Genomic DNA, 19252 nt, shown 5'->3' with positions numbered 1-19252 from the left:
CGGCAACTTGGGTTGTTGAACCTTCATCGTTTCGAAAGATCTCAAGAGATCGTGAAGGTCTCTGTTGTCGGCCAAGTCCAGGCCTCTGTGCCTAAAGACAACTAAAAGCACACTCTTATAACCCTTGATTGTAGAGACTGCAAGTTTTAGATCCCTTCTCAGAAAAGGAAGTCAGCAATCTGGCTCACAGGTCGTGGTGGAGGAAAATGCCGTTCTTCTTGCACCAACTCCTGAAGACTATCCACTTCGATTGTACACTGCGTTGGAAAACGCTCTTCTTGCACTGGCGATAGCTTTCGCCATTGACGTATAAAAGCCTCTCGCTCTGGCCAACTTTTGGATAGTCTGAATGCAGTCAGACTCAGAGCGAAGAGGCTTCTGTGGTACCTCTCGAAGTGGGGCTGTCTGAGTAGATCTGTCCTTACTGGAAGCGTCCTCGGGAAGTCTACTGCAAAGGCCATGACCTCTGTGAACCACTCTCTCGCAGGCCAGAACGGGGCGAACAAAGTCATTCTCGTCCCTTCCGACACCGCAAACTTTCTCATGACTTCCCCTAAGATCTTGAACGGGGAAAGGCGTACAGGTCCATCCACCCCGTCCAGTCCCAGAGAAGTGTGTCTATCGTCACTGCAGCTGGGTCGAGTACTGGGGAGCAGTACAGTGGAAGCCTCTTCGTTCTGGACGTCGCAAAGATATCCACGAGCGGACGTCCCCATAACCCCCACAGCTCTTGGCATACCTCCTGATGCAGAGTCTACTCGGTTGGCAGAAGTTGACCTCGTCTGCTGAGGAGATCTGCCCAGACATTCTCTACTCATGCTACAAACTTCGTAAGGATCATGACGTCCAGTGCCCTTGCCCACAGCAAGATCTCCTTTGCCAGAGCAAAAAGGGGACTGAGACTGTGTTCCGCCTACTTCTTTCAAGTACGCCAGAGCTGTGGTGTTGTCTGAGTTGACTTGGACTATTCGACGAGAGACTTTTTCTTGGAAAAACTGGAGAGCTAAAAAGATGGCTGCCCTTTCCTTTAGGTTTATGTGCCAGGACACCTGTTCCCCTCTCCAGGGTGCCTGCCACTTCTTTCCCCCTAATGATGCTCCCCATCCCGTGGTGGACGCGTCGGCGAACAACACTAGGTCGGGGCTCTGAAGCTTGAGAGACACGCCCTCCGACAGCTACACTGGATCTAGCCAACATTTCAAGTGATGTTTTACCTCTCCTGAAATTTCCAAGATCATGTGTAGATTCTTGTTTTCTTTCCAATTGTACTTGAGAAAAAATTGTAACGGTCTGAGGTGCAGTCTCCCCAAGGAAACAAACTTCTCCAGCGAGGAAATGGTCCCCAGTTAGACTCATCCATTCCCTCACCGAGCACGAATCTTTCCTTAGGAAGGCTAACACTTTGTCTAAGCCTTGCTGCTGACGTCCCTGGGACGGAAAAGCTCGAAAAGCCACTGAATCCATCTGAATCCCCAGATACACGATGGATTGGGTTGGGATCAGATGTGACTTTTCGAAATTCACCAGTAGTTCCAGGGACTTCACCAACGATTAAGTTGTTTGAAAATCCTTCAGACACCGCGTTTGAGTGGAGGCATGAATGAGCCAGTCGTCCTTCGAAGATAACAATTGCGAAGGAGGAGACTGAGGGGCCGCTGGCTGAAACTATTCTTCAAAAGAGGCTCGAAGCCATCGAACCAAGACCTCTTCTTCTTCTCAACTGACACACGTTCGGGAAGATGGTAACCGTGCTCTCTAGACAACCTCTGGAGAGCTGCATGAAATCTAGAGAGCAAGGCAACTGGCGAAAGAGCGGAACGAGAAGGAGAAGGGACTGCCTGGACTCTTGATTGGCAGCCTATCATCCTTCCTCTCGCGATGTGGCTTTGCCTTTCTCACTGCAATCAACGAAACAAGTTGTTGTTGCAAAGACACAATCATCCTTTTCGATGGAGAACATTCCTTCTCAGGCAAAAGGCTGATCCTTTGAGAAGACGATGGGCGAGGGGAAGCCCTCCTTCTCACATGGACCGCCAAGGATATATCTTAGGAGCGACCGAAGCGCTCAAAAGCATACTCATCGGAAGACGTCCTCTCCGGTGAAGATCGCAACACAGTAGAAAAGAGAGAGGACGTGAAGCGTCCCCCTCCCTGAGACCATACATCATACATCTTAGCTCTCTTTTACTGCGGAAAGTCTTCCAATTGCCCAGGAGACGACTGCAAAGCAGGAGCAGCTAACGGACGAGAAGCGTTCCCCTCCGAGGAACCAAAGACGACGGCCGCCTGTGCGACCTATAGCGTCTTCGTTCTCCTCAGAGGGAGCGAGACCCTCCGAGAGTTCCAACTCCTGCGCGGGGAGGACGTCTCTGAAGACTAAAGTAATCTTTGCAAGATTCAAAATTCTATGAGATTATGAGCCATGACATCACCTGTAGACGAATCTTGACTATGAGAGAATGTTCAGAATCATTTCTAGATCATCTATGCTATTCCAGTTTTCTGCAGGAAAAACTGGAGAGGTGTGAATTTCAGTCTATTCAGGGAAAACAAACTTCTCCAGCGAGGAAATGGTCCCCTGCAATTCATTCATTCCCTCACCGAGCATGTTTCCTTCCCTAATAAGGCTGCGTTTCACTTAAAACAGGAGTAATTTGAAGACACTGTAGAAGATTGTTCATTTGTTTCTTCCTAAAAGTCTCCTTCCTGAGATCCATTACTATTCTCTGATTCTCGGCGAATGTCTGAAGAAGCATTACGTCGTGCGTCCATCCAAGCGTCCTGCCGAGCGTCGCGCTCGGCGCTGTCGTATTTTTGGCAACGGAAGGAGTCCATTTCATAATCGAGCAAGGGACGTCTCGGCGAGCTAATTGACTGCATCTCTTGCACATCATTCTTGTTTCGAGGGAAATCATGTGTGCTATGCCGCTGTAGACTCGGACAGAATTCTGTTACCATGCGGTAAACAGAACCGAAAAAGGTCTAATACATATATATATATATATACACACACACACATACATTTACACATATATATATATATATATATATATATATATATATATATATATATATATATATATATATATATATATATATATATACTATTATATATATATATATATATATATATATATATATATATATATATATATATATATATATATATATATATATATATATATATATACATATATTACATACATATATACACATACTACATACACATAATATATATATATATATATATATATATATATATATATATATATATATATTAATTTTTTTTATCTCTTGCAAAGTGAAGATGTTCAGCCATGTATGCTAGAATTCCCCTCAACCCGAGGCTAAGGCCAGTGATTGTAGGGTAGAAATACAGTTAGTCCGTCAATCCCGCAGGAGAGAGAGAGACGTAACCTAATGCGCATGGCAGACAATCAGATGGAACTGAGCACTGGCAATACGCCTTAGTGACAGCAGACTCAGAGAACGTTCGTCGTTCTCGCACTGCTCTGCCTGAGTTGCCACCTACACCATTCTACGAATGAATAGGTTTACTATCATTATAGAGCAGAAACCAAAATCCATCAAACTGGTATATTTAAGCGAAACTGAATTGCTAAATATAAAAGGCTAACTTGGTATTGTCATAACAATACCTTAAATGTTTAAAAATAGGGAAACGGCAACCCCTGAATAGTTGCAGGGAGAACCGATTAAATGTAATAAGAATAATCGCACTCTCGGTTGTCCTCCGTAGGAGGTAACTATGGTATGAGTATATAACTTGAACCATACAACCGTTTGATAGTAATATGACGTAAGGGCAAAAATAATATTACTATGATACAACATCGCTTGTTCACCTTAACCCGGCAGATATATATATACATATATCTGACTGGTAAGTTTATGAACAAACGTTAGAGTATTTTAGACACTTGGACAGCTACCTCCCTACTACATTCTGCCTCACCGAGGTAGGGAGAGCCATCACGCGGTAGTGTTTTGTCAATGAGAAAATTATACGCTTACGCGATAGAATGAACACTCATGGCATTATCACAATACTTCACTACCAATACTATAACTTTCCAATGCAAACATGATTCCAGGCTACGCAAAGATTTAAGAATCACAGATAGGGTATTACCCTCCAAAGACACTATTGTAGGGCCCGAAGGCATCACAGGTCTTTGGAGGGATAAATTCTACTGGACGGGTAACTTGTGTTACACGCCTGGAGGAAGACCTCCTTACACTATCACGTTCTAGTTTACGTACCTATGATTCATAAGCCTTCCACGCAGAATCAGACATATTTTCACACTCGTTGCAGCGCTCATCAAACATACAAACATGTTTCCTACAATTCGCGCACACTGTATGAGGGTCTACCGAAGTTTTCGGTAGCCTAACCTTGCATTCTTCCACACAACATACTCTGGCCTAGTCGAACTAGATCCAGACATCGTAAGTTTAAGGAAAAATCAAGCCAAAATAAAAACAATCCACAATTAGCGTATGCCTAACCACCGATCCTAATCAAATAACCAAAAATCAATCGGGATACTCAAGTGACCAAAAGAGTTCCAAAATCCAATGACGGAGGTGCAGAAAACACTTGTTGTCTGCACCGGCGACAGAAAATATCTGACAGAAAATGGGAATGGTTCCTTACGCCCGCCTCCCAGCGGCGGGAATGGGTACTACCACCTGGCCGACCACTGCGTGCCGGGAGTTTTGAAATTCTGTCGGACTTCGGAGAATACAGCTATATATATATCTGGCAGGTAAGATTCATGAACAAAATAACAATTAGGTTTGGGAGTTTGTTCTAGACCTAATGTTTGATCTTTTACATGGAAGCAATAATTTTGCTATAAATGTGTTTGCTAATGAGCTGTAATTAATTAAAAAAGGCAAATTGTTTAGAGTGCAATTTTGAGATTTTCCAGCCTACTTATGTTGACGTTTTGTATCGTAGCTAAGTAAGCTAGCGGTGTCGGGTTTGCGTTTTCTTCAAGATTCATCATCTGTCGACCCAATGGCGTCAACTACATTTTCTATGATTGACACATTTTTTTCCGTGAATTTTTCCCGAAAATAACACATATGACGCACCCAGCGCGTCATCTGTGCACTTATGGAAAAATTTTATTGACACGCTATGCGTCATCAGATCACGAGAGGGTTAATGACTGAATAAATTTCATTATTTATCAAAGCTGGTAATATTGTGTTTTTGTTAATTGTAGTTCCCCTTAAAGTTACTGTACCATCAGGAGAGTTTTTCCAAACAGATCTGCCAGGCTTCAGAACAACATGACTCAAATTTTTGGATGTACATTAAGAGTAAATGTAAATCATTACTACCCAATGACAAATTAGTGATAATGATGGTGGATGAAACTCACTTAAAACCATATTTTCATTATAAAGGCAAAACTATTGTTGGTTCAGCCTTTGACAGAAGTGAAGCTGCAACAAATGCATTTGATTTTATGTTGAACAGGTAAAATGAAGTTTTTATGTTAAAACAAAGTTTAATGTATACTTACCTGGCAGGTATATATATAGCTATATTCTCTGTTCCACCTGGCAGAAATTTTCAAAACTCGCGGCAAACGCTAGTAACCTATTAGTAGTTCAGGCAACCACCACCCCGTTACCGTGGCGCTAGCGCTAGGAACCGTTCCCAATTGGGCCAGATTTTCTCTGAACCCTGTCTCCTGAGGGGAGGCGGGTGGGAATTAAATTATATATACCTGCCAGGTAAGTATACATTAAACTTTGTTTTAACATAAAAACTTCATTTTAATGTATGACACTTACCTGGCAGGTACATATATAGCTGATTGACACATTTGGAGGTGGGTCAAAGACAGCAACATTATTAGAGTATAAAAATATTATTAAAATATTATTAAAAACTCTAGGTTCCTTACCTGCTAAGGTAGCTGACTTCATAGGTCCTTGCTCTAAGCCTGCTTAAACCTTAGTAGCTCTCAACAAGGAAGTGTCCTGTATGTTGAAGAAGCTAAGACTGGAACTGACAACTGGACGTGACCAATGTGTTGACAGAACCGTACAGCCCTCTTATGCCACGGCATTCAAGCTAGTCATAGATCATTTACCTGAACTACACACACACCATCACCAGATAATACTAACAAGACTGATAAAAGTACCGAACACTTTTCTCAGACGACCAAAAACACAAACACCATCACCTAATAAAATCAACTAGCTTAAAAGAAGGTTATGGGGTAGTAACTCCTTTTGCCCAATACTGTACCAGAGGACACGTATGGACCTAGCGTCTGACAATTATCAAAGGTTGTCTGAACATCTCTAAGATAATGAGACGCAAATATTGAATTAGTTCTCCAATATGTGGATTCAATAATTTCCTTGAGGGCTAAATTCTTTTAAAAGCTAATGAAGTCGCAACTGCCCTGACTTCATGAGCCTTCACTTTCAAAATACCAAAGCTCTGCTCTTGACACAACATATGAGCTTCTCTAATTAACTCTCTCATGAAGAAGGCTAGAGCGTTCTTCGTCATGGGTCTACTGGGGTCTTTAACTGAACACCACAGAGCGTCAGAATTCCCTCTGATATCTCTTGTTCTTTCCATATAAAACCGCAATGCTCTCACTGGGCAGAGAACTCTTTCTTGCTCGTGACCCACTAACTCAGACAGACCCAAAACTTCAAAGGATCTTGGCCAAGGATTAGCTGGATTCTCATTCTTGGCCAAGAAACCTTCTTGGAATGAACACACTGCGTTGCCATGTCTCCATCCCACCTTCTTCGATATAGCCTGAAGCTCACTAGCTCTTTTAGCGGTTGCCAAAGCTACTAAAAAGATAGTTTTCTTAGCAACATCTCTCAGAGAGGATTTCTCTAAAGGCTCGAATTTGCTAGAAGTTAAATACTTCAGGACCACATCGAGGTTCCAAGCAGGTGGCCTGCATTGTGGTTGTTTCTTCGTACCAAATGACCTAATCAGATCTCTAAGGTCTAAGTTATTCGAGATGTCTAGACCTCTGTGTCTAAACACTGAGGTTAGCATACTCTTATAACCTTTGATTGTCGAAACTGACAAGCCCAATTCCTTCCTCAAGTATAGAAGGAAATCTGCGATTTGGGTCACAGAGGTACTGGATGAAGCACTTTCCTGTTCTTACACCACTTCTGGAAATTCTCCCGAACTTCGACTGATATAACTGTGATTGTTGAATTTCTTCTGGCTCTAGCCACTGCCCTGGCCACCTCTCTAGAATATCCCTCGCTCTGACAAGACCTTTCGATATGTCTGAACGCAGTCAGACCCAGAGCGAGGGTATTCTTGTGAAACCTGTCGAAGTGGGGTTGTCTGAGTAAATCTACTCTTAGCGGAAGAGTCCTTGGCGTATCTATTGTCCATTCCAGTACCTCTGTGAACCAAACTTTGGGCCGGCCAAAACGGGGCTATTAAGGTCATCCTCGTCCCTTGGCTCTCCCTGAACTTCTTCATCACTTTCCCCAGTATCTTGAACGGAGGAAAAGCGTACACATCTAAGTTTGTCCAATCCATCAGGAATGCGTCGACCGCCACTGCTTCCTGGTCTGGAACCGGAGAGCAATAGGTTGGTAACCTTTTTGTTCTGGCTGTCGCAAACAGATCTACTACCGGACGGCCCCACAACTTCCACAGGCTCTGGCAAACCTCCATGTGCAACGTCCACTCCGTCGAGAGAAGTTGTTCTCTTCTGCTCAACAGGTCCGCACTCACATTTTTCTCTCCTTGTATAAACCTGGTGAGTAGCACGACCCTTTCCTCTTCCGCCCAAAGCAGAACTTCCTTTGCCAGACTGTAAAGGGGAAAAGAATGAGTCCCTCCTTGTTTGCGGATGTATGCCAGAGCCGTGGTGTTGTCCGAGTTGATCTGCACTGTCTTGTCTCGAATCAACTCTCTGAAGTGCTTCAAGGCCAAGAAAATTGCCATCAGTTCCTTCCTGTTTATGTGCCAACTTGTTTCTTTCTTGCTCCAAAGTCCCGACACCTCTTGAGGCCTAATGTCGCTCCCCAACCCGCGTCCGACGCGTCGGAAAACAAGACGAGGTCTGGGCTCTTCTGCTGAAGCGACATCCCTCTTGCTAACCTGCCTGGAGTTAGCCACCACTTTAATTCCTCCTTTACTTCGGCAGGAATTAGAAACTGGAAGGAATCCGGTTGCAATTTTCTTGGCCATGAATCCTTCAGGAAAAACTGTAGAGGTCTCATGTGCAGTCTTCCTAACGAAATGAACCTCTCTAGCGAAGAGAGTGTGCCCAGTAGACTCATCCACTCTCTTGCTGAGCATCGGTCCTTCTTTAGAAAGTCCTGCACCTTCCGAATGCATTGGGCTTGCCTTTCGGGGGACGGAAAAGCCCGAAAAGTCACTGACGATATCTGAATCCCCAAATAAACTATCTGTTGTTGGGGATCCAATTGAGACTTTCCCATATTTACTACCAGACCTAGGTCTTTTGCTAAGTTCAATGTTTGATTCAAGTCCTCCAGACATTGACTTCTTGATTGGGATTTTATCAACCAGTCGTCCAGATAAAAAGACACTCTGATCCCTCTTAAATGCAACCATCTCGCCACATTGGACATCATCCTCGTGAACACTTGGGGGGCTGTGCAAAGGCCGAAGCACAGGGCCTTGAACTGAAAGACCCTGTCCTGAATCACAAACCTTAAATACTTCCTGCTTCCTGGATGAATCGGAATATGAAAGTATGCGTCTTGTAAGTCCAGGGTCACCATCCAGTCCCCTGGACGTAGCCGCTGCCAGTACCTGAATCGTTCGTCTTTTCCTAATAGTGAACTTGGTCTTTTCTACGAAAAGATTCAGTTGACTCACGTCCAGAACTGGCCTCCAACCTCCCGAGGACTTTGCAACCAGGAACAACCGGTTGTAAAATCCCGGAGATTCGTGATCCAGAACAGGGCTCTATGGCTCCTTTCTCTAGCATGGAGCTACTTGCTCCCACAGAGCCGCTTTCTTCACTAAATCGTTGTAATTTGCCCCGAGGGCTCTCGGAGATGTTGCGAGAGGAGGTCTCTTCAAGAAAGATTCCTTTCTTGAAGAGACCTCCTCTCGCAACATCTTGTACCCTTCCCGAGCTACGTTGACAGCCCAGGGATCTGCCTTCATGTTCTGCCAAACTTCCCAAAAACCTTGAAGTCTGGCTCCCACTGTCGTCTGGAAGACTGAAATCTCATTCTTTAGAGGTGGTCTTGGCTCCTCTTTTAGTGGGTACTCTCTTACCCCTAAAGGCGGGTCGAGCGAATGTTCTGCCTCGAAAGGGCTGTTGCGAAGGCTTAGTATCCTTTGAAGTTTTCTTAACCAACTTGGATGGTAAGAACTTCCTAACTGAAGACGAGAGAAGATCTTGAGTGGCCTTCTGAGAAAGGGAGAGAGCTATATCCCTAATCACCTCTGAAGGAAACAGCTGTTTCGAAAGGGGAGAGAACAGCAACTCCGATTTCTGAGAGTTAGAAACTCCTTTTGAAACGAAAGAACACAACAGCGATCTCTTCTTTAGTACTCCTGCCAGTTCATTCGTTCCGTCTCTCAGAGCCTTGTCCATGCAGGACATAATGCTCTTAGCTGTTTCTATATCCTGCGAATCCTCTTCTTCTAGGGAGTTCGCCAGTGCTCCCAAAGACCAATCCAGGAAATTGAAGACTTCGAAAGTCCTAAAAATCCCTTTACAAAGATGGTCAAACTCTGAAGACGTCCACCAGACCTTAGCAGACTGTAACGCCTGTCTGCGTGAGCTGTCTACTATACTGGAGAAGTCCCCCTGGGAAGAGGCAGGTACTCCCAGGCCTAGACTTTCTCCAGTAGCGTACCATACTCCTGACTTCGATGCTAACTTAGCTGGAGGAAAAACAAAAGAGTATTTTCCCGCTTCTTTCTTCCATCCATCCAGTCCATTCATTCACGTTGAAGGGCCTTCTTCGCCGAAATTGACAGAGTCATCTTAAGGAAAGAGGACTTCTTTGTAGTCCTAGTCTTGGAAAATTGTGCTAAGGGAGGATAACGGAGCTGGTCAGTTTGAATTCCCCTTCAAAAACAGAAAGAAGACGTGAAGTCAGAACCTTATAATCTGAAGAAGGTTCCGTATTCTTTTCCTCAACTACTTCCAATTCCTCTTCTGCTGAAGAAATGTCTTGTAAATCATTGTCGTGTTGACGCTTCGCTGAAGGAATAACGTCCTGCCGCCTGCGTCCTGCGGCTAACGAGGAATCGGCGTCCTGCCGCCTCTCGATGTCCTGCGCCTGCGTCCTGCGTCCATCGTAGACACGTCTGCTTCCTGTCGCCTGCGTCTTGCGTCCACAATTGATCCCGAGTCCTGACGTTTGCGTCCTGCTTCTTCCGAAACTATTTTATCATTTTCCTTCCTTCCCTGCGTCCTGCGTCCTGAATAACCAAGCGATCGCCTGTCCTCGTAGCGCCAGTGCGCCCTGAGTCCTCGGCGAACGCGTCCTTGTCTTCCCTCTTAGAAGACTTAACGGGAAGGAAATCGTCCTTCCGCCTCGAAGATGCCTGCCCAGGCGCATCCCAAGACTTCACAAGAACTGCCAGCTTGGACTGCATTTCCCTTAAGAAACCCTTCGTACTATCTTCCTGAAAATGGTAGAGGACGAAGGAGGGAAGATTACGAGCGGGACTGCGACGTAACGGAGAGCGATCTTGTACTCTACCCGACGGAGAAAGACGAGGGGAAGATACACAAGAAGATGGAGGAGAGTCTCTCATCGAAATCCAAGGACGAGAAGGACGTATAGCGCCAGTGCGCCCTGAGTCCTCTTTAGAACGAAAAATCCTTTTCCTCTTGATCGGAACTGCGTCCCCGTCTTCCGAGGAGGACAACACCTCAGGACTACTCCAAGCCTCACGATCTTGAGCATGTCTCTCGAGAGCCGTTGACGTCCTGAAAGTCCTCTTGAGGGGGCGAGACACAACTGCATACCGACTTCCCCGCTCGGAAGTCGAACCATCCGAGGACGCAAACTTCCCAGTTACGCCTTTTCTGCGGCGAACTGCAACAGCCTGGGAACTTGCAACAGGACTGTTCGAAGGGACGCCTGACCGCGACAAAACCTCTCTCGCCTCCCTTCGACTGTCGACATGCCTTCTCCCTTGGGTCTGGGAGCTTGACAGAGGTCTAGGTCTAGGAGCACGAGAGAGACGATCAGACGCCCCCTCCACTACACTTTCACTGACATCAAAAGCACTAACTTTATCCGTAAGTCGCTGTATCTGGTCGCCCATGGACGCAAGGGCAGCAAACACCTTCACAATATGTGTATCGTTCGCCGCCTCCGATACAGCGGCGGAGCAGGAGATACCTGGGGAGAAGGAACTACCAATTCTACGTTAGGAAGGAGCTGGAGAGGAAATACATTCACTCCTTTTACTAGAAGAATTCGACTTCTCACTACGAGAAACAGATCTCCTTACACGATCTTTCTCAAGTCTCTCAACATATTTCATAAATATCTTCCATTCCTTCTCTGATAAATTCTCACATTCAAAGCACCTATTCTCCCAAGTACACACATTCTCTCTACACTTCTTACAAATGGTATGAGGGTCGACCGAAGCTTTCGGCAACCTTACCTTACACCCCTCTTTTACACAAACTCTAAACATACTTCCAGTATCAGACATCTTTAAAGAACAATCCAAAGCGAATGCCAAGCTAACGTTTCCGAGTACAATACCAAAGATCCATGAAAAGTCAGCAACGAGAATGAAAATCCTAGCAGGGAACCACCAACAATGTTGCCGGTTCGGCTGGCAGAGAAAATCTGGCCCCAATTGGGAAACGGTTCCTAGCCGCTAGCGCCACGGTGGGGTACGGGGTGTGGTTGCCTGAACTACTAATAGGTTACTAGCGTTTGCCGCGAGTTTTGAAAATTTCTGCCAGGTGGAACAGAGAATATAGCTATATATATACCTGCCAGGTAAGTGTCATACATTAAAGTCTATATTCAAATAGTAAGTTGTACAAATTAACACTAAAAGCAAAAAAGCTGATGTTCTCCACACTGAAGAAAGTAATTGTATGCTTAGAAAAAACAGGTTTCACCATGTTTTGCATTGTAACATCATAATGCTATCATTAGGAAAGCTATGTCCTATTTTGCCAGTATATAACCCCCCCCCACCTTTTCAAGAGTAACAAACCCCTTTTATCATGTATGTTTTAGTAAATTTGCTAAAATGTATCAAGAATAATTGGCTTGACAAGAAAGTTATAAATAAAACAATGAAGTTCCCTCAGTTCTCTTTTGATATAAATAATTTGGAAAACTAAATTCATTATGCACCATTCAGCCCTTTGAAGAACTTCATGATATACATATGTAGATTTTTACTCTTTGAACATTCATATAAACTGCCATTAAAAGCTTTATCTCCCTACACCTCTGAGAAACAAAATGTTCATTTAGTTTTACAAATATTCAATGAGTATCTCATTCAAGCTTTACAAACTCTTGGAAAAAATCACTGTGCCTTTTTATTCAGGATGCAGAATGTCAACATTTTACATTTGGTGGTCAATCATGAATGTAAAAGTTTCAAAGGTTAAATAATAAATATGCTGCTCAATAAGTAATGAAGGTTATAGTACAGAAAAACATAGAAAAATTAATATGAGTTTCTACTAGCAATTCATTGAATAATTGTTGTTCCTAAAAAAATTAACTATATTGTAGCCTACTAGCAATTTATTGAATAATTGTTGTTACTAAGAAAATTAGCTATATTGTAGCCAACAAAATCTTGACTATAAAAAGAAAGTTAGAAAATTTAACTACCAGATAATCATTTCATTCACACATAGTAGAATGAATCATGGTTTTTTATGCCATCTTGCAATTTGACTATTTCTAAATATTTCTTTAATTACAATAAATATGTTAGTTCTTTGGCATACACAGTACACTGTATTGTATCTAAATAAATTGTTTTTGTTCAGTATTTTATATTAATCTCATAACATGATATTGTTATGATACAATAAAGTTTGTTCATACTTACCTGGCAGATATATATAATCAAGTACCCACCCACCTCCCCTCAGGGGACAGTGGAAATAAAAATTATGAATAGAAAATGGGAATGGTTCCTGATACCCGCCTCCCAGCGGCGGGAAGGGGTACTAACCACCTGGCCGACCACTGCGTGTGTCGGAAGTTTTTAAAATTCTGTCGGACTTCAGAAAATACAGCTATATATATATCTGACAGGTAAGTTTCATGAACAAATTGTGTTTTGAGTGAGTATTATTTGGTGTACACTAATTAGTGCAGACAAGAAAAATAAGTCAATTAATAACTAACAAACCAAAAAATGGTTGACTTTGGTGAGGTTTTGTTTACATTTCTTTCGTCTGGCAGCACAAAACAGCAAACAGGCCTCCTCTCTCGGTGGCCTCGATAGTAGCCCATGATGTTGTGGTGCCAGATGCATGAATCATGGCTAACTTTAACCTCGAATAAAATAACAACTACTGAGGTTAGATGGCTGCAACTTGATGGTATGTTTGATGATTGGAGGATAGATGATCAACATAATTTGTAGCCCTCTAGCATCAGTAGTTTTTAATATCTGAGAGCGGATGGACAGACAAAGCCAACTCAATAGTTTTCTTTTACAGAAAACTAAAAATGACCATTCAACCCTAGACTTGTTCTCTTTCGGTAATCCTGCCTTTATGATCCACGCTCAATACTTCGTTAATTATTATCTTCAATACTTCGTTAATTATTATCTTTCTAACCACAAATGACTACCATTGATAATCTTCCAATGAACAATCAAAATTAAGTTTATAATTCTTCTAAATAAGTACAGTATTCATGACCATCATAGGGGATAAAACTTTGCAGTGTGCTTTTCCTAGCTTGCTGTGGTTAGTTCCTTCAAGTGATCCCTATAGTCACAAAACAGACTCAGTGGTCTTCCTAAACTACTTTATAGTAAGTTCCAGGCAAAATCTTTCATGAGCTATATCTAGTGTAGTAAATCTAAAAATGGTGCTTACCAATGTGTTTGATAACAAATGGGATGGCAAGAATCACTTCTAAAATGAAGAATATCTGCTGATAATTAACAGAAGACAGGGATACATTTAAACTGCAACGTGCTGTACTTTCATCGACACAGTAATCTTTCACAAGGCTTCCCAGTATTATCAGAAATACATTCCCTGAAAAGATACAAGAAGATTAAAATAGTCAATGCTAAAAATTATATAATCAAAACCATGTCAGTGAAAATGAAGAAACCAATACAACAGCTAGAGTTGCAATCAACTGTAGATAATGTACTATTAGTGATTATACAGTTCCTAAATTCCATTATAACCATTAAATGGTAGAATACATGGAGTAATGAACATAATATTAGTAACAAATTAAGACATACCAAGCAGTGTTGGAACATGGATTTCATCATATCATAAGGAACATTATGTACAAACATGTAATTTTTACTCTATAGAACAGGTCACTTGTTTGACACATGGATCCCTGTGAGTGCAGAATGTAAAGTAACACTAATAGTTCAACATTATAGTGTGAAAGTAAAAATACAACTGCCACAAATGTCAAGCTTTGAAAACTAATCAATTACAGAAGGTTTGGAAGAATCTCCATCATTATCTGTTGACCTAATTATGAGATTCAGAAAATGCTGTAATTTAATCAAGTCTAAACTTTATTAGCAATAAAGACAAATCATTTAAGACAGCATTTTAGACAGATTACTTAATAATAAAAATCCCTTACCATGTAAAGAAATACATGGCAAGGAGGGCCCAAAAGGTTAAAATCTCTGGAAACCGAGACTGAAAACGACTCTGTGGTGTCTGCAACAAGAGATACGAGAAAGAGAGGCCTGTTATAAGGGTATAACTTGTACACATATCATGAGAAAAAGTTCTTAAAGTCCTAAAGTAGTAGACTTAATGCCAATAACTAAGATAAAGAACAAGGAACAACTAAACAGAAGATTTTCCAACCAATACTACCCTAAACTACCATTTGAAGCAAAGATTCTCAAAAGGTCCAACAAAGCTCAAGAACTGCATAGATCAAACACAAATTTTCATAGTAAAAGTTCACTAAAATACTGGAAAAATATTTCTCTAATGAAAATCATCATTATTATTACATATAGGTACTTTTTTCTTTGATGAATAACTTCATCCCGCATGCTGCCTTGCTGCAGAAAATCATACAAGAGAAAACACTAGGGGGAAACTCTGTCCTTGGAATATCTGAAACTTTTGTATAAAATATACCAGATACATGTACTACCTGTAAAAGAAATCTGACTCACTTGGCATCACCTAATACAATTCTTCCTGCTCAATTATAATGGGTCTATACTATGAATTATAATACCAATAAAAACAAAAAACAAATAAGCACTCAAACCTAGGTGGAATTTTAATTTCAAAGTTGTCTTAACATTTATCCTAAATTCAAATTCTCAAATGCAAAATTATTTTCATAACAATCCCAATGACATGCAATAACCACAACCTTGTCATCATTTCCAATATCCCTAGATGTTAATTTTGACATATAGTCTACCTACCTGGAGCTGATCTGTAGCATAATCATTTATGGAAATTTTGTTAGTTATCATACAAAAACTGAGAATATTTTAACAATCAGTAGTTAATGGACATGTGTACGTATATACTAAATACTAATAGTGACTACCGACTTATTTTTTCCTTTGAACATATCCCTTTAACAGGGTTTATTCTTATAAAGTTGCTCATTAAAATTTATGACTGGTACAAGACTAAGCTTCAAAATCTGGTTAGCTACAAGTAGTGCAAGTGGGGCTGAGCAGACACAGTAAGGAATCTTTATTATCGTCTATGTGAGCAGCATAGGGTGTGTGGTATTACCTTGGAACTGCTTACTGTTAAAAAATAACAAACTGAACAAGAAATACACAATTACATATACTACAGATCTATATAATAAAACTTTATTTTAAAATCTTTAATACTAAACTGAAAAACACTTGCATTGAAGATGGCATCATGAATCATGAACAAGTTAATAAATATGATATTGTCATGTTACAATAAAGTTTTATACATACTTACCTGACAGATATATACTTAGCGAGACGACGAAGTCTATAGCTAAGTATATATCTGGCAGGGAAGTTGAATGTATAAAATGAGTCAGTTATAAGGATAGTGCCAAATAAGTTGGTACATATAATTTTACTATAATATTTTAAAGTTGTCTCACCTCCACTAAGGATATAAAATGTAATTCTGTGGAGATGACGAGTAGCATTGTAGAAATCATGATAACCAAGAATGCGAGAATTTTTGTGCTCTGCCTTCACATACCATGTGATGATCTGGAAAAAAATCACAATAATTACAATAAATACTAGGTCTTTAGCTACCATCAATATCAAATGGTTATCCTTGAGAAATTTTCTTACTGACATACACCAACTCAATTTTCTCAGAAATCCAACCCTTGTCTCCAAGAATTCAACTGGGGATAAAATTTCATTGGTGACTGTGCTGTTTATGATAATAGATGCATATTAAAACCAAGTACATTATACTATACATAACCCATTGCTAATTAAATCCTCTTTACTGCAATCATCAGCACATCAGTGTCATCCGTTTTTTCACTTTGAATATTCATCAGTACAACTTTGCTTAAGCTATATATTTCCCTTTTTCTTTCATTTTTCAAGAGCAAAGGGTGATGGAAAAGGCAACCTACAGCCTTTGCATACCCAAGGCCCAAACAAAACCGATGCAGAAAAATGTATAAGTAACAGACCTCTCCTTAACCCTTTGAGATACTGGGTGATCCATAAAATTTCTTTATCTTTCATAAATATAACGCAAAATTATCATAAATTTCCTTTTTAATGAGATGTCCAGTTACCAAAAAACTGAATGCAACTTCATTTAATGATGAAATGAGTTCAATTTAATATTTATAGCAGAAGCAAACTGAGCTTCCTCTTTCTAACGTAAACCTTGCATCGCCATGGGTCTGGAAGTAGCAAGGGGCTTCTCACCTGGATGAAAAATGTTGGATAAGTAGCCAGAGTCATCAGACGTTTGTGAGCTAGCTCCTGCACCACCCTCATAATTTTCAAGTTAGGTTTTGCACTCCTATGCACTTTACAATTAACATACCCAAGGCAGACTGTTGTTACAGATAAGCCATTAGTCTATGACAAACATAACCAAAGGGCTGGCATCTTGTAAAGTAAGATTTCCATGCGGTGCCAGAGTGTTAATATGGGTAACTTAGAAAGAGCTCTGCCATGTACAAATGGTTCTGGAAGAATAAAAAAAAATACACAGAAATGACAAGAGAACCTTACCAAAATGACTTATGAAACAACCATCAATTCAAGCCAAAGGCAGAAAATCCCATGTTACTTGAAACTGTCTCGACAGAATTGCACAACAGTGTTTGCAGAAACAACTTAGGTCCCCTCTCACATTGCTGAAAAGAAGCCTCTCCTTTCAGAAGTAATGGATGTTATAGACTTCCCCTTCTCCATGTGACAATCTCTGTCTCCTTCACAAATGATGGGAATTTCTTAGAAATGCTCCATCAGTAAAAAAAAAAAAAAAAAAAAAAAAACTGGAAGTGACTGTATAACACTGCTAGTTATGTCAGTTACTGGACATAAAAGAATATAAGCAAAATAAGCACAAATTTTTATGATACTTATTCTGTTTTGAAGACAATTCTCTTTGAAAACACATTGTGAGTAATTTTTTATCTAAGGGTGATGTATTATGAAGTGTATCTCAGGGAGTGAAATTTACATGACATCATTACGCCATTGCAGTATCAAAGGGTTACTGAAAACAAATTAGGTCTGAAAAAACAGAAGCAAATGGAGCTTGATAACACAGGGAATAATAGTCACTAAATTGTAGTATACAGCACCATAAGCTGACAATTTTAATTTCCATGGAGTGAATGTGGAAAGTTCATTTCCATGGAGTGAATGTGGAAAGAAGTACAATGACAAGCTTAACTTGGATTTATTTGCATTCTTATTATACCAGTAAATATCACTACTACACAATGCAGCATTATTATTGACATTGAGTGGAATGCATCTAGCCACAAGAAGTGCAACTGCATACATATTCAATAATACTTCTACAAATAAGACTCAGATGACTTTGATGACCATAATTTTTCTTAAATTTTTATCTACCAAATTGAATCCTGCAGTACATGCTTTCTTACAATGTCATAACTTTTCAGTACTCTATAATGTTCAGAGAAACTGGAAGCATGTACTGTACTACATATAGAAATGAACATACCTTTAACTTATAAAGGTTTAACATAAAAAAATAATATATACAACTGTCATGGTAACTGCTTCATAGCAAAGAATTACGAGTTAAAGGAAAGGAAAACGCATCTTTGAGAAGTTCTGCAGCGAGGAGGCGTTCACGCATGTTGTTGCAGGAGCCTGTTCTCATGATGGTTCTAGAATCGGCAGGAGTGTTGTGGAACTTGACAGGCCCCAATGTGACGTGAGGAACGCTGCAATTTCTGATGCAATACTGTCAAGAAACTTCAAAATCGTTCCCGTAATCTCGGGAGTCTGTGACGTTCGCCGTAGGCCCCGCCCCCAGGTCACCGTATAAATACGACTGACGAAGTAGGAGGAAGCAGATCATCAGTAAGTCACAGATCTGATCAGTGAGAGGTCAGCAGTAGAGATCAGAGATCATCCGAGAGAGATAAGAGAAGAAGGAACATACGAAGGATCAGAGAGGAAAAGGCACCCGAGAATTGGTCGAATTCTGGTCAAGTCGTCGTCAAGAGTGGACAACCGAGTTATTTCAACGTTGAGCAAGACTTCAGAGAAGAAACGTTCTGCGAGAGGTTTTGAGAAGTTCCTGCCCTTCGGGTATCAGGAATAGACATTATTTTCTGCAATACAGAGTCAAGAAGTCGTCTGCATTTACGGTTCTTTTGTGAAGCCATCGCTTTGAGTTGCAAAACTGGCCAGCAAGTACTTTCATTACCCCACTGTTTCCCCAGTTCACACATTATAAGATTTTGCCTATTTTTATGTAAATAGGAGATACCATTCTGCATTTATCTTTGTAAGTAAGTTTGTAAATATGTAAACCTTTGTTGTGTTTGT

General features: G+C 41.0%; 1 protein-coding gene across 2 annotated transcripts in view; it reads right to left on the bottom strand.

Moving 5' to 3' along the window:
- LOC135203163 (transmembrane protein 192-like) overlaps nt 1-19252 on the bottom strand; it is a 98125-nt gene that overhangs the window by 25994 nt on the left and 52879 nt on the right. For both annotated transcript variants that reach the window (XM_064232850.1, XM_064232851.1), the window contains exons 4-5: nt 16336-16450; nt 14100-14264 (exon numbers count right to left, since the gene is read on the bottom strand). In XM_064232850.1, coding sequence (XP_064088920.1) covers nt 14100-14264; nt 16336-16450 — 280 coding nt within the window. The remainder of the gene's footprint in view (nt 1-14099; nt 14265-16335; nt 16451-19252) is intronic.

The sequence above is a fragment of the Macrobrachium nipponense genome, chromosome 33, assembly GCF_015104395.2.
Source record: "Macrobrachium nipponense isolate FS-2020 chromosome 33, ASM1510439v2, whole genome shotgun sequence".
NCBI lineage: Eukaryota > Metazoa > Arthropoda > Malacostraca > Decapoda > Palaemonidae > Macrobrachium > Macrobrachium nipponense.
The sequence above is the reverse complement of the archived record's forward strand: the minus strand, read 5'-3'. Positions and strand labels throughout refer to the sequence as shown.